We start from the raw sequence: 26,023 nt of genomic DNA, 5'->3' as shown, positions 1-26,023 counted from the left end.
AGTTGCCGAAATAAAACTAAACAGCAGTACTGTATTTGTATTTACAGTAATATCTTGTAAAATAATAATAATAAAATAACACAATATATTTTACAGTAAAAGTCTGGCAACTAAGCTGCCAGTTTTTTTTCTGTAAAAAACAGTGGTCAAATCCACAGATTTTCTTTACTGTTTACGTAATTTTTAAAAAATATATTTAAATTCATAGGCGAATTCATTAATTATTTACTGTTACAAGCGGCCCTCTAATGGCAGCCATGACTGCGGTGTGGCCCTCAATGAAAACAAGTTTGAAACCCCTGGTCTAGTGGGACAGTTGGAGAAAATGCAGTCCTTTATAAATTATTTAGTGTTTCTCTCCGGCCCGGTAGCAATTGCTCCACGGACCGGTACCGGTCCCTGGACCGGTGGTTGGGGACCACCGCCTTAAAGAACCTTCTCTCTGACTTCTTTGTTTGTTTGAGATTGTCATCACTGCCCCAAGTGGTGGAAACGTGTATTACAACGGAGTACGTCTGCGGCCTGAGAATCAGATGCCCAACAATGGTTAAGAAACACCGATCGAGTCATTTTCACCTCAGGGCTTTTGGCCTAATTTGTCTTTTCACAGCCGTGTGACTGAGCGAGAGGAATGTCAGACACGAGCAAATCAGAGGAGGGCGCCCCGTCCTCATCGAAGGTGATCGCCGTGGTTTTCGTCCTGCTGCTGCTGGATTTGCTGGGATTCACGCTCATCTTACCTCTCCTGCCCTCCATCCTGGACCACTACGCCCAAACTGGGGTGGGGTGATGTGTTTAGTCCTGCAGATAGCTTTTAAAAATGTCCCCTCTTTAGTTTAGTTTCATGTCACAGTCGCTCACACTGTTAGCAGAAGAATAGCCAGCTAACTTGGATTCAATTCGCTTTTTACGGAGTGTTTGTATATATATATATATATATATATATATATATATATATATATATATATATATATATATATATATATATATATTAGGGATGTCCGATAATGGCTTTTTGCCGATATCCGATATTCCGATATTGTCCAACTCTTTAATTACAGATACCGATATCAACCAATACCGATATCAACCGATATATGCAGTCGTGGAATTAACACGTTATTATGCCTAATTTGGACAACCAGGTATGGTGAAGATAAGGTACTTTTTTTAAAAAAATTAGTAAAATAAGATAAATAAATTAAAAACATTTTCTTGAATAAAAAAGAAAGTACAACAATATAAAAACAGTTACATAGAAACTAGTAATGAATGAAAATGAGTCAAATTAACTGTTAAAGGTTAGTACTATTAGTGGACCAGCAGCACGCACAGTCATGTGTGCTTACGGACTGTATCCCTTGCAGACTGTATTGATATATATTGATATATAATGTAGGAACCAGAATATTAATAACAGAAAGAAACAACCCTTTCGTGTGAATGAGTGTAAATGGGGGGAGGGAGGTTTTTTGGGTTGGTGCACTAATTGTAAGTGTATCTTGTGTTTTTTATGTTGATTTAATAAAAAAAAACCAAAAAAAAACCCGATACCGATAATAAAAAAACCGATACCGATAATTTCCGATATTACATTTTAACGCATATATCGGCCTGCCGATAATATCGGACATCCCTAATATATATATACAGTATATATATATGTCCCCGCGTGCTCTCTTGCCCGACAGGATGCGGCCTACCAGACCTTGCAGAGCGTGGTGGACTTCTTCAGAGAGGCGCTGGGGATCCCGATGGAAAAGAAGTACAACAGTGTCCTTTTTGGAGGTATTTGGCCTATTATTGACTTGTTATTAAAGGGGAACTGCACTTTTTTTTTTTTTAAATTTTGCCTATCGTTCACAATCAATTAAATACGGATGGTTTTTTTGTTTTATTCATTCTAACTCATAAAGGAATGTAAATAAAAGTCTGCTTACAGCAGAACCAATGGGAAGTCATTAATTCCGCCCATAAAATCAAATTAAAAAAACATCCAAAAAGCGCCAACAATACTCCATTTTAGAGATGTCCGATAATGTTTTTTTTGCCAATATCCGATATTCCGATATTGTCCAACTCTTAATTACTGATTCCGATATCAACCGATACCAATATATACAGTCGTGGAATTAACACATTATTATGCCTAATTTTGTTGTGATGCCCCGCTGGATGCATTAAACAATGTAACAAGGTTTTCCAAAATAAATCAATTTAAGTTATGGAAAAAAATGCCAACATGGCACTGCCATATTTATTATTGAAGTCACAAAGTGCATTATTTTTTTTAACATGCCTCAAAACAGCAGCTTGGAATTTGGGACATGCTCTCCCTGAGAGAGCATGAGGAGGTTTAGGTAGGCGGGGTTAGGGGAGGCGGGGTTGAGTTGGGGCTGGGGGGCGGGGGTAGCAGGGGGTGTATATCGTAGCGTCCCGGAAGAGTTAGTGCTGCAAGGGGTTCTGGGTATTTGTTCTGTTGTGTTTATGTTGTGTACCACTCCATACAGCGGCGTTTTAAAAAGTGGTAAATTTTACTTTTTGAAACCGATACCGATAATTTCCAATATTATATTTTAAAGCATTTATCGGCCGATAATATAGGCAGTCCGATATTATCGGACATCTCTACTCCATTTACATTTCGATGACTTGAATATTAACCAAGTATTGGTGATGTTGTTATTACAAGCGCTAACGCAGGCAGACAAACTGTTTATAGCGGCGCCGTGATCACAAGCTTGTGTGCCAATGTTGATATGATCAGCTGCTTCCTCGCTTCTTTGCCCGTAAAACTTTATTCTAGATCAGTGGTCCCCAAACTACGGCCTGTGGGCAGAAAACGGCCCGCCAGCGTCCAAAATTTGGCCCGCGAGAAGTCCCAAGTTAAAATAAAAAATAAAAAATAAAAATAAAAATAAAAAATATATATATATATATATATATACACTACCGTTCAAAAGTTTGGGGTCACATTGAAATGTCCTTATTTTTTAAAGAAATGCACTGTACTTTTCAATGAAGATAACTTTAAACCAGTCTTAACTTTAAAGAAATACACTCTATACATTGCTAATGTGGTAAATGACTATTCTAGCTGCAAATGTCTGGTTTTTGGTGCAATATCTACATAGGTGTATAGAGGCCCATTTCCAGCAACTATCACTCCAGTGTTCTAATGGTACAATGTGTTTGCTCATTGGCTCAGAAGGCTAATTAATGATTAGAAAACCCTTGTGCAATCATGTTCACACATCTGAAAACAGTTTAGCTCGTTACAGAAGCAACAAAACGGACCTTCCTTTGAGCAGATTGAGTTTCTGGAGCATCACATTTGTGGGGTCAATTAAACGCTCAAAATGGCCAGAAAAAGAGAACTTTCATCTGAAACTCGACAGTCTATTCTTGTTCTTAGAAATGAAGGCTATTCCACAAAATTGTTTGGGTGACCCCAAACTTTTGAACGGTAGTGTATATATATATTTTTTTAATCGTCATTTTTTAATCCATCCTTTCTAGCCAATTCATCAATCCATTTTCTACCGCTTGTTACTCTTGGAGTCTCCTAGCTGCTCAGGCAAATCATATTATTGTCAAAAAATGCATTTTCCCATCGATAACGTGACATCAAGTGCATGCTCTTTCAGTCAATTAGTGTGCGGGGGGGAGGGGGGGAATGGCGAGATCGTTGGGGAAACCTAAAATAGTTTCAGACTGTAGAATTTTGACTTTTTGCAGTTTCTACATCTACAATTTCAATTACCATATATATGCGTATATATATATATATATATATATAAATATATATTAGGGGTGTGGGAAAAAATCGATTCGAATTCGAATCGCGATTCACACGTTGTGCGATTCAGAATCGATTCTCATTTTAAAAAAAAATATATATATATATTTTTTTAAATTTAAAAAATTATTATTATTTTTTATTTTTAATTTTTATTAATCAATCCAACAAAACAATACACAGCAATACCATAACAATGCAATCCAATTCCAAAACCAAACCCGACCCAGCAACACTCAGAACTGCAATAAACAGAGCAATTGAGAGGAGACACAAACACGACACAGAACAAACCAAAAGTAGTGAAACAAAAATGAATATTATCAACAACAGTATCAATATTAGTTACAATTTCAACATAGCAGTGATTAAAAATCCCTCATTGACATTATCATTAGACATTTATAAAAATGTAAAAAAAAGAACAATAGTGTCACAGTGGCTTACACTTGCATCGCATCTCATAAGCTTGACAACACACTGTGTCCAATATTTTCACAAAGATAAAATAAGTCATATTTTTGGTTCATTTAATAGTTAAAGCAAATGTACATTATTGCAATCAGTTGATAAAACATTGTCCTTTACAATTATTAAAGTTTTTTACAAAAATCTACTACTCTGCTTGCATGTCAGCAGACTGGGGTAGATCCTGCTGAAATCCTATGTATTGAATGAATAGAGAATCCTTTTGAATCGGGAAAATATCCTTTTTGAATCGAGAATGGTGTTGAATTGAAAAAAAAAAATCGATTTTGAATTGAATCGTGACCCCAAGAATCGATATTGAATCGAATCGTGGGACACCCAAAGATTCACAGCCCTAATATATATATATATATATATATATATATATATATATATATATATATATATATATATATATATATATATATATATATATATATATATATATATATATATATATATATATATATATATATATATATATATATATATATATATATATATATATATATATATCATGTGCATTCTGGGTGTCTCATTCAGTAAACATTTTTTAAATTTCATTCAATTTAAGTCATATGTCATAACATTTTTAGCATTCATTCAGACATTATTGTGAGGTTTTGTATTAGTGTTCCTAAAAATAGATATACCGACCCCCAGACATATTTTTTTCCTCTAAATTTGGCCCCTCGAGTCAAAATAATTGCCCAGGCCTGCATTATAGGAAGCAGAGCTGAATGAAAAAGAAAAAAAAGAATGTAAGTTTGACCCACACATTGCTTTGTACAAATAGATCAATACATATTATCAAGTCCTTTTTTAAATGCATTTTTGAAAAATGTGTTTACTAATTTATTTTATATCATTAAGTTCTCAATCATAATTCGATTCATAGGGGTCGCATAAAAATGCTGTTCCTCGTGGGGTCATGACAGAAAATAATGGAGAAGATGTCAGGTTCAAACACTGATGACATCTATTAAACAAGACAAGAAACAAGGAATTAAACAGAGACAGAATTACATTTGGCTCAATTTGAGGAGAAACGTCTGGGCTGTACTCTTGTACAGTCTCCAGCACGCTCTGGCGAAAGATTGTACGCCACCTCTTTTATTTGGACTTTCCCTGACTACATGGCAACAGCTGTTTCTATGGGACGTGGGTCGTAAACAGCCATCGCCTTTGTTACAGAACAGTTCAAAGAAAAGGTCGTAAAAGAGTTCACAGAAAAGGTCGTATAACAGTTCAAACAAGCGGTGCCTGGAGGGGAGTCAGGCCCTGCTTCATCTCCGCTTTGTAGTTCTTGGGTCAAGACAATATATTTCTGTTGATTACAATACATGAAAGAAACAGAACACCTTCATGTTGCTTCCCATCCTACACAGTGGAGTTTTACAAGCCTTCTGCTTGGTAGGTTCAAAGACAGCATTTGTCTTCTCGCCGGGAACTCATTGAAACACAAAGTTTTGTGATAACTTAGATACAATTCTTCTAACAGAAGCACTGATCCCCAGCTTGTTTAGAAGCACCAAACATTAAAAAAATGTGCTTTGAAAAAAACCAAAAAAAGGAGGCAGGCTTCGCTACACGTCTTAAAATAAACCCTTCTGTTGTTCCCAGGTCTGATCGGCTCACTGTTTTCCCTACTGCAGTTCTTGTTGTCCCCAATAACCGGGGCTCTGTCGGATCGCTTTGGCAGGCGACCTTTACTGCTGCTTACCACCGTGAGTACTTCACACCTGTAGTACTTTCACTTACCTCAACACTAAACCAACTTGAAACAGGCAATGACTGGAGAGAGGCAGTTATTGCCTTCTTGTGGAGTTCATTTAAAAAAAACTACAACAGGAGGTTACCCACAGCCACAGTAGTTAATATGCTAATGTTTTCTGACTCTGTAACCCTGCCAGTTATTTCCCTTTGTATAGCAAACACTATTAAAGGAGACTCGGTGATGAATTGAATAGATACATAGAATCAATTTATGGCGCAGGTGTCAAACTCAAGTTCTGCGGGCCAGATGTGGCCCACGGCATCATTTTATGTGACTCATTTTTTTCTGGCCAAACGTGTGTTTGTTTGTTTCATTTTGACAGAAAAAAAAAAGTCTTCTAAAGCAGGGATGTTCAACGTTTTCCAGGACAAGATCCCTTAAACTGATTGAGAGAAAGAGAGGGGGGCCTAAAGTGGGTTCCAGGGGCCTTTTGGAGCCAGCAGATAAAATCAAACAAAAAAAACTAAACAATAAAAATGTAAAGAAAAAGAGCAAAATCGACGCAGTTAAATGAGTTTAAGTTAAAATTTTCCTACAAATAATTAATAATAACACGCTTTGTAACCTGCATCATATATATAGATATACACATGCAATATCTATATATATATCGATATATACACACACACATATATTTATATACACACATATATATATATATATATATATATATATATATATATGCAATATATGCAATATATGTGTATATATATATATATATATATATATATATATATATGTGTGTGTGTGTATATATATATATATATATATATATATACACACATATATTGCATATATATATATATATACACACACATATATTGCATATATATATACACACACATATATTGCATATATATATATATATATATATATATATATATATATATATATATATATATATATATATATACACACATATATTGCATATATATATATATATACACACACATATATTGCATATATATATATACACACACACATATATTGCATATATATATATATATATATATATATATATATATATATATATATACACACATATATTGCATATATATACACACACATATATTGCATATATATATATACACATATATTGCATATATATATACACACATATATTGCATATATATATACACACATATATTGCATATATATATATATACACATATATTGCATATATATATATGCACGCATATATATATATATATATATATATATATATATATATATATATATATACATACACACATATATTGCATATATATATATACATGCATATATTGCATATATATATATATACACACATATATTGCATATATTTATATATATACACACACATATATTGCATATATATACACACATATATTGCATATATACATATACACACATATATTGCATATATATATACACACATATATTGCATATATATATATATACACACATATATTGCATATATATATACACACACATATATTGCATATATATATATACACACATATATTGCATATATATATACACACACATATATTGCATATATATATATATATACACACATATATTGCATATATATATATATATATATATATATATATATATATAACACACACATATATTGCATATATATATATACACACATATATTGCATATATATATATACACACATATATTGCATATATATATATATATATATATATATATATTTATTTATATACACACATATGTTGTATATATATGTATACACATATATATTGCATATATATATACACACATATATATTGCATATATATATATTTATATATATATATACTGTATATTTATATACACACATATTTTGCATATATATATATATATACACACACATACAGTATATTGCATACATATAATTATATACACGCATAATGGCACATATATATGTGTGTATATAGATATACAGTACATCTATATGTGGATATATATATATATATGTTATATATATATAATGTTATATATATATATATGATATACATATATGTAGATATACATCTATATGTGTAATATATTTATACATACTCATATATACATATGTATATATGTATGTGTGTGTACATATAGAGAGAGATATAATGTTTGTTTTTAGTATTCTTTGTAAGAAAAAAAAATCCAAAATAGCCCCCCCATGCATTATTTCAGTGTATGGCCCTTAAGTGGAAAAGGTTTGGACACCCCTGTCCTACTTATACAGTATATCCTAAATAAATGTGTTTTTTAAATTATACTGGTTCTAAATATACATTGTTATTGTGCAAAACTAATATTTTAAAATAATACGTATAGCTCCGCCAATCGCTAGCTAGGAGCTAGAGTGCTAATTGCTAGCTATCTTAAATGCTAACAACAATGCATAATATAATTATTTATCCATGTTTTTTTTTAAACCTGCCAGGCACAGGGAGAAGAATGTCAAGGCCACTAAACTACAGCGTGTTGGAGCAATGTTCATTTATCTTTACATTTGTGGAAAAATTGCAGGGGAATATAAAAAAAATATTTAAAAAAAAGTCTTACCGAGTACCTCTGCAAGGCCCCCCGGGGTCAGGAACACCCTGTTTAAGACTTTTATTCTAAACTTTATTATCTGATCAATATATTCAAATATTTGTTGGCTATCAAAAACAAATACTTCAATATCTGCTTGTTACATGAACAGATCATTTCAAATATTAAATATATATTGACTCTTACAATGAAAACCAGTTTGGCACCCCTGATTTAAGGTGTGTGTAGCTTTACAGATACCATTTGTGGGCCACAGGTGTTTCACTTTACACAAATGATGCATAGTTCTGTACAAGTACAGTATATTAATATTTATCCTTGCCAGGTGGGAATGATGACCTCCTATGTGGTCTGGGCTCTGTCGCGGAGCTTCACCATGTTCCTTTTGTTCCGCATCATCGGGGGCGTTTGCAAGGGCAACGTCAGCCTTTGCACCGCCGTCGTGGCCGACATGCCGTGCCCGAAAGCTCGTAACCGTGGGATGGTAGGCTCACACCCGTCGTCATGTTATCCACTGTACAGGTGAGATGTTGTTTTTTTTCACAGGCCATGATCGGTGTGGCTTTCTCGGTGGGTTTCACCGTGGGACCTCTGATGGGCGCCTACTTCGCCATGGCGGACAAGACGACGACGCACGTCTTCTACCAAACTCCTGCACTGATAGCGTTGGCCTTCAGTGCCGTCGATCTCATCTTCATCTGGCTCATGCTGCCCGAAACACTCCCACAGGACGCCAAGGTCAGTTCTGTGTGGAAACAAGTATTTGGACACATCAATTCATGAAGCAATCAGCGGATGGAATTTTCTGTCTTTTAGGCTTCCTACATTTTTAGGGTAAAATCATTTTCTGTTCATGACTTATAAATTTGAGTGTGAAAGAACAAGCGTATCAAACGATTTACCCTCACTTCCTGTATAAGACATTTTCCCAATATTTTGGTCCATATTGTATACCCTTTGAGACACTTGTGATTTAGGGCTATATAAATAAACATTGATTGATTGATTGATATACTACATATAAAACGGATAAGTTTAAAACATTCAGAAAAACTAATAATATTAAATAGAAAAAAATAACAAGATAAAATATACCATTAAAAATAAAAATATAAATAAAATAAAATACAAAATGAAATAAAATTAACATTTTGGTCTATATTGTATACTACTTATAAAATGTATAAACAAAAAAAATGCAGAAAACTATAACAAATGCATTAGCAATAGTGTAAAAAACAAAATGCATTAGCAATAGTGTAAAAGAAAATTACAACAATCTACATTTGAAAAATATACATAAATATATGTGTATAAGATAATATATATAAGATTAAAAAATAAAATTTTTTTTTTTTGGTTCATATTGTGTACAAAATGTATGAACTAAAAAAAATGCAGAAAACTATAACAAATGCAATAGTAATAATATATATATGTATATATATATATATATATATATATATATATATATATATATATATATATATATATATATATATATATATATATACATATATATATATAATTTTTTTCCTAAATATAATGAATATACAAAATAATACAAAAATAAAACAATATCCAATACAAAAACATATAGAAATATACTGTACAGTCAAATAAAATACAATTTTAGTCCATATTGTATACTACATATTAAATGGATTAGTTTAAAAAATGCAGAAACACTATTATGTATATATATATATATATATATATATATATATATATATATATATATATATATATATATATATATATATATATATATATATATATATATATATATGTATATATATAAATATTAAAATAATATAAAATTAAAAATATATTGTTATACACATATAAAATAAAACACAAAATGAGATAAAATAAAACATTTGGTCCATATTGTATATGAGTCTTACAATGTATAAACTAAGAAAAATGCCTATATAAAACTATAACAAATGCATTAGTAGTGATATGAAAAAACAATGGATATAAAAAAATATTAAATAAAAACAATATAAATCCAAAAAATACATAAATATACTATAAGATGAACTAATTACGAAAAGTAAAAGTAAAACATTTTTTGATCTATAATGTACTAAAATGTATGAACTTAAAAGTGCAGAAAACTAACAAATGCAATAGTAATATGAAAATATACAAATAAATACTCTATAATAAAATAAAATACAAAATAACATTTTTGTCCATATTGTGTACTGTATATAAAATGTATAAACTAAAAAATGCAGAAAACTATAACACATGTAAAATGTAAAAAAAACATTAAATATAAAAAACTATAAAATTACAACAATATACATTTTTTTAAAATACATAGATATACATATATAAGATAATATATGTAAGATAAGATAAGTACAAAAATTTAAATTAAAAAAATGTTTTGGTCCATATTGTAAAATATTAAAATAATTAAAAATAAAAAATATATACAGATAAAATAAAACACAAAATGAAATAAAATAAAACATTTGGTCCATATTGTATACTAGTCTTAAAATTCATAAACTAAGAAAAAAATGCAGAAAACTAAAACAAATGCATTAGTAGTAATATGAAAAAACAATGAATATAAAAAAATATAAAATTAAAACAATATCAATTAAAAATATACATAAATATACTACAAGATTAAATAAATACAAAAAGTAAAACATTTTTGATTAATAGTGTACTAAATATATTAACTAAAAAAGTGCAGAAAAAACTACCGTATGCATACAAAAACAACAAAAATACATCAATATACAAAAAAATACACAAATAAATACAATCAATCAATCAATCAATGTTTATTTATATAGCCCTAAATCACAAGTGTCTCAAAGGGCTGTACAAGCCACAACGACATCCTCGGTGTCGAGTGGGTCTGACATAATATTGTGAAAGTCCAACACATCAGCGAAAGTCCAGTCCATGGTGGGGCCAGCGGGAACCATCCCGAGCGGAGACGGGTCAGCAGCGTAGAGATGTCCCCATCCGATGGACAGGCTAGCGGTCCACCCCGGAGCAGAGTAGAAAAGAAAAGAAAAGAAACGGCAGATCAACTGGTCTAAAAAGGGAGTCTATTTAAAGGCTAGAGTATACAAATGAGTTTTAAGATGAGACTTAAATGCTTCTACTGAGGTAGCATCTCTAACTTTTACCGGGAGGGCATTCCATAGTATTGGAGCCCGAATAGAAAATGCTCTATAGCCCGCAGACTTTTTTTGGGCTCTGGGAATTACTAATAAGCCGGAGTTCTTTGAACGCAGATTTCTTGCCGGGACATATGGTACAATACAATCGGCAAGATAGGCAGGAGCTTGACCGTGTAGTATTTTATACGTAAGTAGTAAAACCTTAAAGTCGCATCTTAGGTGCACAGGAAGCCAGTGCAAGTGAGCCAGTATAGGCGTAATATGATCAAACTTTCTTGTTTTTGTCAAAAGTCTAGCAGCCGCATTTTGTACCATCTGTAATCTTTTAATGCTAGACATAGGGAGGCCCGAAAATAATACGTTACAGTAATCGAGACGAGACGTAACGAACGCATGAATAATGATCTCAGCATCGCTTGTGGACAAAATGGAACGAATTTTAGCGATATTACGGAGATGAAAGAAGGCCGTTTTAGTAACACTCTTAATGTGTGACTCAAACGAGAGAGTTGGGTCGAAGATAATACCCAGATTCTTTACCGAGTCGCCTTGTTTAATTGTTTGGTTGTCAAATGTTAAGGTGGTATTATTAAATAGATGTCGGTGTTGAGCAGGACCGATAATCAGCATTTCCGTTTTCTTAGCGTTGAGTTGCAAAAAGTTAGCGGACATCCATTGTTTAATTTCATTAAGACACGCCTCCAGCTGACTACAATCCCGCGTGTTGGTCAGCTTTAGGGGCATGTAGAGTTGGGTGTCATCAGCATAACAGTGAAAGCTAACACCGTATTTGCGTATAATGTCACCTAGCGGCAGCATGTAAATACTAAAGAGTGCAGGGCCAAGAACCGAACCCTGGGGAACTCCGCACGTTACCTTAACATAGGCCGAGGTCACATTGTTATGGGAGACACACTGCATTCTGTCAGTAAGATAAGAGTTAAACCAAGACAAGGCTAAGTCTGACATCCCAATACGCGTTTTGATACGCTCTAATAAAATATTATGATCAACAGTATCGAAAGCGGCGCTAAGATCAAGAAGCAGCAACATAGATGACGCATCAGAATCCATCGTTAGCAATAGATCATTAGTCATTTTTGCGAGGGCTGTCTCCGTAGAGTGATTTGCCCTGAAACCGGATTGAAAAGGTTCACAGAGATTGTTAGACGCTAAGTGTTCATTTAGCTGCTGTGCGACAATTTTTCGTGTTTGTCCATATTGTGTACTATATATAAAATGTATAAACAAAACAAAAACAGAAAACTATAACAAATGCATTAGTATGATTACAAAAATACAATATATCAAGAATGTCATGACCTCAAAAAGCAGAAGACAGCAGGCAGCTTGCGGGTTCAGAAGTGTTTAATGTCCAAGAATCCAAAGAAGACCAGGAGACACCCAGAAACTAAACAAAGAACGACCTGAAGAAACAGGTGGTAACACGATGACTGTAAAAAAATACTATCAAAACAATATCAAATACAAATATATATGACTATACTGGTACTCTAAATATACTCTTATATAGGATAAAATACAAAATAAAATGTAAAACACCATATAGTATAATAATATGAATTATAAAAATTAATATATACAATACATTTAATACTATAACATTAATAACAATAGGAATAAAAGTATAAACTAAACTCATGTGCAAACCATTTTTGCTCTGCTCCATCTTAGAGTTCGTCTTCTGGTTTCGGGGACTTCCGTGACCTCCTGAACCCGTTGGCCCTGTTCAGTTTTTCAGCCGTCACCCGAAGCAAAGATCCACCCCCGGAAGAACGTGCGCACTCCGAGTTCCACGTTGCACGCCGCTCGCAGACAAATAACACAATGTGATGTTTCCGCAGGAATGCAGAGACTCAAAGTGCTGGGTCGCGTTTACTTCTGCTACCTCTTCCTGTTCTCCGGTCTGGAGTTCACGCTGAGTTTCCTCACACACCAGCGCTTCCACTTCACCAGGTGTGAGGGCGGAGCTCCCGGTTGTTGCTCAACGACTCAGGATAAAACACACCTGTCTTGTACTTGACCAGCATGCAGCAGGGGAAGATGTTCTTCTTCATTGGCGTGGTCATGGCTTCCATCCAGGGAGGATACGCCCGCAGAATCAAACCTGGACACCATATCAAAGCGGTTGGGATGGTGAGAGGAGCGTTAAGCCTCACTGCACTTTTTTTTTTTCTACTTTAACATCGTCCGCGCTCAAATTTCTCAGTCGTTTTTCTTTCTTTCTGTTCAGGCAATCGCCACGTTGATCCCAGCCTTTATTCTAATTGGACTCTCGTGGAACCTCACCATGCTTTCCGTGGGCTTGGCGCTCTATTCTTTTGGTGAGTCCGTCGGTGGAAAGGGATTCAGTCTGTTGCAGGGTGAAGCTGAAACCTTCATAGAGGCAAATTTAAAGTGGTTTTCCTGAATGTATATAGTTTAACAGTAGTGATGGGTTGATGAGGCGTCATGAAGCGTTTCGACACATTGCAAAACTGTATTGATACTGTGTCGATACTGTGTCGCTAAATACTGACATCTGCTGGACATTAAAAATCCCTACAGGCAACCTATGGGCCGACTCAACTGACACTGATTTTATGACCTAGTACAGGGGTCACCAACGCGGTGCCCGCGGGCACCAGGTAGCCCGTAAGGACCAGATGAGTAGCCCGCTGGCCTGTTCTAAAAATAGCTCAAATAGCAGCACTTACCAGTGAGCTGCCTCTATTTTTTTAAATTGTATTTATTTACTAGCAAGCTGGTCTCGCTTTGCCCGACATTTTTAATTCTAAAAGAGACAAAACTCAAATAGAATTTGAAAATCCAAGAAAATATTTTAAAGACTTGGTCTTCACTTGTTTAAATAAATTCATTAATTTTTTTACTTTGCTTCTTATAACTTTCAGAAAGACAATTTTAGAGAAAAAATACAACCTTAAAAATGATTTTAGGATTTTTAAACACCTTTTAAATTCCTTCCTCTTCTTTCCTGACAATTTAAATCAATGTTCAAGTAAATTTTTTTTATTTTATTGTAAAGAATAATAAATACATTTTAATTTAATTCTTCATTTTAGCTTCTGTTTTTTCGACGAAGAATATTTGTGAAATATTTCTTCAAACTTATTATGATTAAAATTTTAAAAAAATATTCTGGCAAATCTAGAAAATCTGTAGAATCAAGTTTAAATCTTATTTCAAAGTCTTTTGAATTTCTTTAAAAAAATTTGTTCTGGAAAATCTAGAAGAAATAATGATTTGTCTTTGTTAGAAATATAACTTGGTCCAATTTGTTATATATTCTAACAAAGTGTAGATTGGATTTTAACCTATTTAAAACATGTCATCAAAATTCTAAAATTAATCTTAATCAGGAAAAATGACTAATGATGTTCCATAAATTCTTTTTTAAATTTTTTCAAAAAGATTCGAATTAGCTAGTTTTTCTCTTCTTTTTTTCGGTTGAATTTTGAGTTTTAAAGAGTCGAAATTGAAGATAAACTATGTTTCAAAATTTAATTGTCATTTTTTTCGTGTTTTCTCCTCTTTTAAACCGTTCAATTAAGTGTAAATATCATTAATTATTAATAATAACATAGAGTTAAAGGTAAATTGAGCAAATTGGCTATTTTTGGCAATTTATTTAAGTGTGTATCAAACTGGTAGCCCTTCGCATTAATCAGTACCCAAGAAGTAGCTCTTGGTTTCAAAAAGGTTGGTGACCCCTGACCTAGTATATACAATAATATAAACCAAGTCATTGTATTTCATTTAGGATTATTTCATTTCTTCATTTAAATAAAAATATATTTTTATCTTTTTTAGATACAGTCAATAAATAATGTGAACATGTATCGTGACTAGGATGGTAGAAGGTGGGGATTGAACCCCAGTAACCAGCATCCCTTCAGTTGCTGGCACGGCCACTCTACCAACTTCGCCACGCCGTCATTCCTGTAACTTTCACTAGTAACAGCATTCCATGATTAATATCAATAAATTAACATTAATAATAAATGACAGAAAAATAAGCACACATATGACTGTCGGAGTCATAGTGTAACTTTGTGTGGTGTTTGAGTTGTCTGACTTTTTGTGTGGCCATAAACGCACCTGTGGCTTAGTGGTATGCGTGTTGTTGACGAACACCGTTAGGGCGGCTTGTTGTCACTGTCACTCAAAGTTGCATTTCAAAATTACACAGAATAAATGTGTTTATTTTGTTTAGAATTCAGATGGGTTTGATTTGGTGCGCGGCATATATTTGCTGTGCGCAGAGGACGCTTGAGCAGTGTGCAATGGCGCAGGCGCGCACCTTAGAGGGAACGTTGCTCACAGGGCACAGAGGAGGCGTCAGTGCGATACAGTTCGCGTATCGGTCACGTGACCAAAGCAGCTCATGACCGGTCACGTGACTTTCTAAAAGCGGTCCATGCACCGACACAGGGTATCGCTCTATGAGCTCGACGCATGCGCCGATGCATCGGTGTTGCCGGACCCATCACTATTTAACAGTGCTTTTAGCAAGCCTTACTGGGAACACGCTCTGTGGCTTTAATGCTAATGAGCTCTGTTTGTCCACGAGTCGCCACTTTCTACATATACACCGTAACTCTGCACTTGTCCGACGTAATAGATGAACTTAACAATGTGGAGTGGTACAGTAGGACACGTTAGCAACACTAGCGTCGCTATTAGAGATGTCCGATAATGGCTTTTTTGCCGATATCCGATATTCCGATATTGTCCAACTCTTAATTACCGATTCTGATATCAACCGATATCGATATATACAGTCGTGGAATTAACACATTATTATGCCTAATTTTGTTGTGATGCCCCGCTGGATGCATTAAACAATGTAACAAGGTTTTCCAAAATAAATCAACTCAAGTTATAGGAAAAAAATGCCAACATGGCACTGCCATATTTATTATTGAAGTCACAAAGTGCGTCATTTTTTTTAACATGCCTCAAAACAGCAGCTTGGAATTTGGGACATGCTCTCCCTGAGAGAGCATGAGGAGGTTGAGGTGGGCGGGGCTTGGTAGGGGGTAGCGGGGCGTGTATATTGTAGCATCCCGGAAGAGTTAGTGCTGCAAGGGGTTCTGGGTATTTGTTCTGTTGTGTTTATGTTGTGTTACGGTGCGGATGTTCTCCCGAAATGTGTTTGTCATTGTTGTTTGGTGTGGGTTCACAGTGTGGCGCATATTTGTAACAGTGTTAAAGTTGTTTATACGGTCACCCTCAGTGTGACCTGTATGGCTGTTGACCAAGTATGCCTTGCATTCACTCGTGTGTGTGAAAAGCCGTAGATATTATGTGATTGGGCCGGCATGTAAAGGCAGTGCCTTTAAGGTTTATTGGCGCTCTGTACTTCTCCCTACGTCCGTGTACGCAGCGGCGTTTTAAAAAGTCGTAAATTTTACTTTTTGAAACCGTTACCGATAATTTCCGATATTACATTTTAAACCATTTATCGGCGACATCTCCAGTCGCTATATAGCTACATGCTAACATCACACTCACATTTTAACAACAATGTCATCATGCTAGGTTAGCGGTGAACAAAACGGTCAATGTTTGCTGACTGGCAGATATTTTGCAAAGCTTCAAGCCTGCTCAGTGGCCTAGTGGTTAGACTGTCCGCCCTGAGATGGGTAGGTTGTGAGTTCAAACCCCGGCCGAGTCATACCAAAGACTATAAAAATGGGACCCGTTACCTCCCTGCTTGGCACTCAGCATCAAGGGTTGGAATTGGGGGTTAAATCACCAAAAATTATTCCCGGGCGCGGCCACCGCTGCTGCTCACTGCTCCCCTCACCTCCCAGGGGGTGAACAAGGGGATGGGTCAAATGCAGAGGACAAATTTCACCACAACTAGTGTGTGTGTGACAATCATTGGTACTTGAACTTGAACTTTAACTTCAAGCTTTATTTGAACATGTGTAGCGAAGCCTATCTTTTATTTATTTATTTGTCTTTTTTATACAAAGCTATCCCTCCGTCAAAGGATGACCCTCTCTTCCTGTATACGACATGTTCCCAATATTTTGGTCCATATTGTATACTACATATAAAATGGATAAGTTTAAAAAATTCAGAAAAAATAATAAAAAAGGTAACACTTTAGTATGGGGAACATATTCTAAGTAACAAAGACTTAATTTAGAGTTACTTGGACACTAGGGGAACATATAAGGGTTAGGGTTTTGGTTAAAGTTAAAGGCCTACTGAAACCCACTACTACCGACCACGCAGTCTGATAGTTTATATATCAATGATGAAATCTTAACATTATAACACATGCCAATACGGCCAGGTTAACTTATAAAGTGACATTTTAAATTTGCCGCTAAACTTCCGGTTCGAAACGCCTCTGAGGATGACGTATGCGCGTGACGTAGACCGGGGAACACGGGTATGCCTTCCACATTGAAGCCAATACGAAAAAGCTCTGTTTTCATTTCATAATTCCACAGTATTCTGGACATCTGTGTTCGTGAATCTGTTTCAATCATGTTCATTGCATTATGGAGAAGGAAGCTGAACAAGCAAAGAAGAAAGTTGTCGGTGCGAAATGGACGTATTTTTCGAACGTAGTCAGCCACAACAGTACACAGCCGGCGCTTCTTTGTTTACATTCCCGAAAGATGCAGTCAAGATGGAAGAACTCGGATAACAGAGACTCTAACCAGGAGGACTTTTGACTTCGATACACAGACGCCTGTAGAGAACTGGGACAACACAGACTCTTACCAGGATTACTTTGATTTGGATGACAAAGACGCAGACGTGCTACTGTGAGTATGCAGCTTTGGCTTCTAAACATTTGATCGCTTGACCGTATGTGCGCAACTTTTTTTTGCGTATGTACGTAACTTTTTTAAAATATATAAGCTTTATGAACCTTGGGTTAGGTGAACGGTCTTTTGGGCTGAGTGATTGTGTGTGTTGATCAGGTGTTTGAATTGTATTGGCGTGTTCTATGGAGCTAGGAGCTAGCATAGGAGCTAGGAGCTAGCATAACACGTACCGTACCGTACGTGCGCGTCACGTACGTAACTTTTTTAAAATATATAAGCTTTATGAACCTTGGGTTAGGTGAACGGTCTTTTGGGCTGAGTGATTGTGTGTGTTGATCAGGTGTTTGAATTGTATTGGCGTGTTCTATGGAGCTAGGAGCTAGCAGAGGAGCTAGGAGCTAGCATAACAAACACGCAGGTGTTTTTATGCAGGATTAATTTGTGGCATGTTAAATATAAGCCTGGTTGTGTTGTGGCTAATAGAGTATATATATGTCTTGTGTTTATTTACTGTTGTAGTCATTCCCAGCTGAATATCAGGTCACCCCCGGCTCTCACAGCATCTTCCCTATCTGAATAGCTTCAACTCCCCACTAGTCCTTCACTTGCACTTTACTCATCCACAAATCTTTCATCCTCGCTCAAATTAATGGGGAAATTGTCGCTTTCTCGGTCCGAATCTCTCTCACTTCATGCGGCCATCATTGTAAACAATAGGGAACTTTGCGTATATGTTCAACTGACTACGTCACGCTACTTCCGGTAGGGGCAAGCCTTTTTTTTATCAGATACCAAAAGTTGCAATCTTTATCGTCGTTGTTCTATACTAAATCCTTTCAGCAAAAATATGGCAATATCGCGAAATGATCAAGTATGACACATAGAATAGATCTGCTATCCCCGTTTAAATTAAAAAAAATCATTTCAGTAGGCCTTTAAAGTACCAATGATTGTCACACACACACTAGGTGTGGTGAAACTATCCTCTGCATTTGACCCATCACCCTTGATCACCCCCTGGGAGGTGAGAAGAGCAGTGAGCAGCAGCGGTGGCCGCGCCCGGGAATCATTTTTGGTGATTCAACCCCCAATTCCAACCCTTGATGCTGAGTGCCAAGCAGGGAGGTAATGGGTCCCATTTTTATAGTCTTTGGTATGACTCGGCCGGGGTTTGAACTCACAACCTACCCATCTCAGGGCGGACACTCTAACCTAGGGTTTCTTATAAGCAATAATTCTGAGGTTATTGAGGGAAGACTCTTAGTTAATGGCTTGCTGGTTGTATAATAAGGCCATGCAGAATAAGGCATTAATAAGTACTTAATAATGACTAATTAGGAGCCAATATGTTACTAATTTGCATGTTAATAAACAAGTAGTTAATGGTGAATATGTTCCCCATACTAAAGTGTTACCGAAAAAAATAACAGGATAAAATATAAAGTTAAAAATATATGACTATACTTAGAGATGTCCGATAATATCGGCCGATAAATGCTTTAAAATGTAATGTCGGAAATTATCGGTATCGGTTTCAAAAAGTACAATTTATGACTTTTTAAAACGCCGCTGTACGGAGTGGTACACGGACGTAGGGAGAAGTACACAGCGCCAATAAACCTTAAATCACATAATATCTGCGGCTTTTCACACACACAAGTGAATGCAAGGCATACTTGGTCAACAGCCATACAGGTCACACTGAGGGTGCCGTATAAACAACTTTAACACTGTTACAAATATGCGCCACACTGTGAACCCACACCAAACAAGAATGACAAACACATTTCGGGAGAACATCCGCACCGTAACACAACATAACAAATACCCAGAACCCCTTGCAGCACTAACTCTTCCAGGACGCTACAATATACACCCCCCACGCAAACCCCTAACCCCCGCCCACCTCAACCTCCTCATGCTCTCTCAGGGAGAGCATGTCCCAAATTCCAAGCTGCTGTTTTGAGGCGTGTTAAAAAAAATAACGCACTTTGTGACTTCAATAATAAATATGGCAGTGCCATGTTGGCACTTTTTTTCCATAACTTGAGTTGATTTATTTTGGAAAACCTTGTTACATTGTTTAATGCATCCAGCGGGGCATCACAACAAAATTAGGCATAATAATGTGTTCATTCCACGACTGTATATATCGGTATCGGTTGATATCGGAATCGGTAATTAAGAGTTGGACAATATCGGAATATCGGCAAAAAAGCCATTATCGGACATCTCTAATTATAATCTTAGATCAAATAAAATACAAAATTAAATAGAATTAACATTCTGGTCTATATTGTAACTACTGTGTATTTCTCCTCCCCTCACAGCGGCCGCAGTCGTCGTCCCGTGCCTCTCCACGCTCGTCTCCGAACACGGTGAGACCCTTTTTTCTTTTTTTTTCTTCTTCCTGACTCAGTGTCACGATGAGCGACGGTCTACCGGGAATCTTTGCTGCAGGCTCATCCAGTCAGAAAGGCACGGTGATGGGGATCTTGCGGAGTCTGGGCGCCCTGGCCAGAGTTCTGGGACCGGTGGTGTCGTCCTCTGGTAACTATGGCAACGGGGAAATGAAGTGTATCTCCACTGTTACGTATCTGATTAAAAAAAACATATTTTCTAGTTTACTGGCTGGCCGGAGCACAGGTCTGCTTCCTCCTCACGTCCGCCGGCTTCGTTATACCTCTCCTCCTACTGGGCAGCGCCAGAAGACTGAAGGCGGAATGAACGTGCGAATGCTCTCGGGCTTTTATTTTGGTGTTTATGTTTACATTTGCCGGTTGAGCAAGAGCTCCGTCATCACGACTCAGTGCAAAAAGGCGCCAACACTAAGAGTGTGGGAAACAAGTCTTCACTTTTTATACTGTGCTAGTTTGCCAATCACTTTTAAGAACAAGCATTCCATTTTAGGTGCCTTTTAAAGAATGTATTCTTCTATTTTCTTATCAATAAAATACAGAAACTCATGAGAGAATATTTGCTTTATACACTACAAGCTTAAAGGTTAAAATATTGAGGTCAAGTGCTTTTACATTTTTTTTTTATATCTTAACTACATTTTTAATGCAACTTTTATTTCTGTCTATCTGTTTTGGCCCTGTGATGAGGTGGCGACTTGTCCAGGGTGTACCCCGCCTTCCGCCCGAATGCAGCTGAGATAGGCTCCAGCAACCCCCGCGACCCCGAACGGGACAAGCGGTAGAAAATGGATGGATGGATGGATACTTTGTGTTTTATTTTGAAGACAGTTGTCATGGTAAGTTCAGGTACCTAACATTCAGTTTCAGTGTCAAAAGGATGACAATACATATCTTAATACAGGGGTTTCTCAACCTTTTTGACCTTGGGCCCAACTTTTCCACTACAGAGGGGCCCGGGGCCCACTCAATTAATATTAATTCTGAATTAGTAATCTTACTCTTAATTTTCATCCTCTTCAATAATTATATTAACTTAAAGTTTAACAGACTATTGCATACTTGCCCACCTTGAGACCTCCAATATCGGGAGGTGGGGGGTTAGGGGGAGGGGGGTGGTTATTTACAGCTAGAATTCACCAACTCGAGTATTTCATATATATTTCATATATATATATATATATATATATATATATATATATATATATATATATATATATATATATATATATATATATGAAATACTTGACTTTCAGCGAATTCTAGCTATATATATATATATATATATATATATATATATTTATTTTATTTACATATAAATAAAAGAAATACTTGAATTTCAGTGTTCCGGTGGCTATCCATTAGATGGCAGTATTGTCCTGTTTAACTTCTCCGTTCATGATGAGTATATCATTTCGGCCACCGTGTTCAATGGAGAAGTCTGTTCTATATATTTACAGGCAACATACACCTTCCCCTTCGAACTGTCCTGGATGAACTGAAATTCTTGTTTCCATTCGTTTTGGAACTTGCAAGCGTATTTCTTCATCTTGCTCGTCGACGGCGTCGCCATGTCTCTAATTTCCTCGTTCTTCTGCTTCGTCTCCTTGTTGTGTGCGCAGTTGTGCACTCTACTCTCTAAAAGCCCTAGATGTTATGACGTCATTGGGCAGGCAAGCTGTTTATATTGTGGGAAAGCGGACGTGAGAACAGGCTGTCCCCACTCAGTCTCAGGTCCGCATTGAGCTGGAGGGGGCGTGGCCTCCAGCTCCGGCTGAATACCGGGAGTTTGTCGGGAGAAAATCTCTGCCGGGAGGTTGTCGGGAGAGGCGCTGAATACCGGGATTCTCCCGCTAAAAACGGGAGGGTTGGCAAGTATGGACTACTGTGTCAAATGATACGAAAGCATGTATAGCTCGGTTGGTAGAGTGGCCGTGCCAGCAACTTGAAGGTTCCAGGTTCGATCCCCGCTTCTGCCATCCTAGTCACTGCCATTGTGTCCTTGGGCAAGACACTTTACCCACCTGCTCCCAGTGCCACCCACACTGGTTTAAAAATGTAGCTTAAATATTGGTTTTCACTATGTAAAGCGCTTTGAGTCACTAGAGAAAAACGCTATATAAATATAATTCACTTCACATGTGTTAATCACAAAGATTATATTCAAGGCTTAGGTCAGGCTGATTACAAAAATAAATATTAATCAAATTTACTGCAAACAAAGGGACTGATAAAAAATGTGTTTTACATACAATTACACAGTGCTAAAATAAAATCTAACTAATATTAAATAATAATATATATGTTTCAGTACAGTTTATGTGCAAATGAAAATACTGCTTCACTGCTTTAGTCATATTTTTTGCGCTCAAGAAACTTCTCCATGACTTTAGCTCCAGACTTCTTCTGTTTATTTGATATTGTCATTAGTGCCACAAGTGGTGGGAATGTGTATTACAACTGAGTACTGCTGCAAACATATTTTTTAGGGTGCGCTCGTGGTCCAAAATGGCCCCCGGCCCTAGAGTTAAGAAACACTGTCTTAATAATTAATTCCTACTTATATTATAGTAGTATTATTTGACACAAGTTTACCCATGACCCTAATACGGACTGGCAGTTTTTTTTTGATTGAGTTGAGTTGAGTTTGAGTTTATTTGGAACATGCAAGCATACAACATGATACATCACAATTTCCAGTTTCTCTTTTCAACATGTTCGAAAAGGAGTAGGAAGAAGCAGAGCTTATTTAATCCTACCCCTTTTCTTTTACATAACAGTTGCTAAAACTTGTGTTCACTTCCCGCTCTCAATTTATTCACAATATACTCCATAAGTAATCACAATAAAAATAAATAAATAAATAATCATTGGTGAAGTAAGTTATATTTCATATGATGAGATAAGTGAGATTATTTTGAGAATGAAAAAATGGATGGATGAAATAATTTCAGAATGTTTATCATGTTTATCTTCTTCTTTGTACTTTGTAAACACTTTAAGTTTGAAGGGTTTCTTGAAGTGGATCATATTAGTACATTGTTTGATTGCTTTGCTTAATCCATTCCATCATTTAATTCCACATACTGATATACTGAAGGTTTTAAGTGTTGTACGTGCATACAAATGTTTTAAATTACATTTTTCTCTAAGATTATATTTCTCCTCTTTTGTTGAGAAGAATTGTTGTATATTCTTGGGTAGCAGGTTATAGTTTGCTTTGTGTATAATTTTAGCTGTTTGCAAATTCACTATGTCGTGGAATTTCAGTATTTTTGATTCAATAAATAAAGGGTTTGTATGTTCTCTATATCCAACATTATATATTATTCTAACTGATCTTTTTTGTAACACCGTTCATGAATAAGGTGTACTTTTGTAGTTATTTCCCCATATTTCTGCACAATAACTCAGATATGGTAACACTAGCAAGCAGTGATTTTTGGTCTAGAACATGTTTTGCTTTATTCATTATTGACGTGTTTCTTGCTACTTTATGTTGTATATTTTTTACGTGAGATTTCCAGTTCAATTTATCACCAATCATTATACCTAGAAATTTGGTTTCATCTACTCTTTCAAATTTCTATTCCGTCTATTTGTATTTGTGTTTGACTTTCTCTTCTACTGTTACCAAATAGCATTATTTTAGTTTTACTGAGATTCAACGATAGTCTGTTTTTGTCCAACCATCTTTTTAATTTGTTCATTTCTTCTGTTATTTTTTGTATTATCTTCTGTGTGTTCTCTCCTGAACAAAGCGCTGTTGTATCATCCGCAAATAATACTAACTTTAAAACTTTTGTAACTTTACAAATGTCATTTATATAGAGATTGAATAATTTAGGTCCTAATATTGATCCCTGAGGTACACCACAGGATATATTTAGCGTTGTAGACGTGTGTTCGGCTAGCTTCACGTATTGTTTCCTGTTTATTAGATAACTTCTTATCCAGTTTAAGACTAACCCTCTGATGCCGTATCGTTCTAGTTTTTTAAAATTAAAATATTGTAATTAATTGTGTCAAATGCTTTAGTTAGATCCATAAAAACCGCTGCCACACATTTTTTACTGTCTATTGCATTGGTAATTTCTTCTGTAATTTCAATTAAAGCCATTGAAGTTGAAACATTAGCTCTGTATCCATACTGGTTCTCTTCGAGTATTTTATTTTTGTTTGTGAAACTCTAATCTGTTATTGAACAGTTTTTTAATGGTTTTAGAAAATTGTGGAAGTAAGGAAACAGGTCTATAATTTGTAATTTGGTGTTTGTCTCCAGTCCTATAAATTGGTGCAACTTTAGCTATTTTCATTTTGTTTGGAAATGTACCTGTTTGAAATGATAGGTTACTAATATACATTAATGGTCCTGAGATCTCTTCAATAACCTTTTTTATCGTTTCCATATCAATTCCGTTACAATCAGTTGAAGTCTTAGATTTCAATGTTTTCACAATTGTAACTATTTCCTCCTGTGTCACATTACTGAGGAACATGGAGTTGGGATTTCGCTCTATGGTATCATTATAGTCCTCAATTGAAACTGGGTCTGGAATCCTTTCTTCCAATTTTGGTCCAATATTTACAAAGTAATTATTATTGATGGATTTTAATTATTATTAATGCAGTACTATGACATGTGGTTTTTTTTCTTTCTTTTTTTTTTTTTTTTAAATTAATCACTCCAACAAAATAATACATAATAATACCATAATAATACAATAACCAAGGTAATCAAAAAGGTCAACCAACGAACGAGATTTCTCTACAGAATCTCCTCTCTGGTCAATAATAGCACCTTGAAAATTCTCTCTCTCTCATTCAACCCTTTTTCGATTACGCATGCACCTCCTGGTACCCCAACACCTCCAAAACCCTCAAATCTAGACTCCAAACATCCCAGAACAAGCTAGTCAGATTACTTCTAGACCTCCACCCCAGATCACACCTCACTCCAACCCACTTCTCCAAAGTAGGCTGGCTCAGGGTGGAGGACAGAGTAAAACAACTTGCACTAAGCCTAGTCTATAAAATCTGCTACACCTCCCTGA

The 26,023-nt window shown here is 35.5% G+C and overlaps 1 protein-coding gene across 1 annotated transcript in view; it reads left to right on the top strand.

Annotated features, from left to right (window-relative positions):
• The window catches only part of mfsd10 (major facilitator superfamily domain containing 10), a 28,577-nt gene extending 7,035 nt beyond the window's left edge, over positions 1–21,542 (top strand). Inside the window, exons 2-13 of the mRNA XM_062025086.1 lie at positions 611–781; positions 1,692–1,788; positions 5,891–5,994; positions 8,908–9,066; positions 9,129–9,320; positions 13,436–13,538; positions 13,606–13,717; positions 13,789–13,897; positions 13,995–14,085; positions 20,883–20,930; positions 21,013–21,102; positions 21,176–21,542. Coding sequence (XP_061881070.1) covers positions 632–781; positions 1,692–1,788; positions 5,891–5,994; positions 8,908–9,066; positions 9,129–9,320; positions 13,436–13,538; positions 13,606–13,717; positions 13,789–13,897; positions 13,995–14,085; positions 20,883–20,930; positions 21,013–21,102; positions 21,176–21,279 — 1,359 coding nt within the window. The 5' untranslated portion in view covers positions 611–631 and the 3' untranslated portion in view covers positions 21,280–21,542. The remainder of the gene's footprint in view (positions 1–610; positions 782–1,691; positions 1,789–5,890; positions 5,995–8,907; positions 9,067–9,128; positions 9,321–13,435; positions 13,539–13,605; positions 13,718–13,788; positions 13,898–13,994; positions 14,086–20,882; positions 20,931–21,012; positions 21,103–21,175) is intronic.
• Positions 21,543–26,023: the final 4,481 nt, after the last annotated feature.

This window comes from Entelurus aequoreus, linkage group LG17 (genome assembly GCF_033978785.1).
Source record: "Entelurus aequoreus isolate RoL-2023_Sb linkage group LG17, RoL_Eaeq_v1.1, whole genome shotgun sequence".
NCBI lineage: Eukaryota > Metazoa > Chordata > Actinopteri > Syngnathiformes > Syngnathidae > Entelurus > Entelurus aequoreus.
The sequence above is the reverse complement of the archived record's forward strand: the minus strand, read 5'-3'. Positions and strand labels throughout refer to the sequence as shown.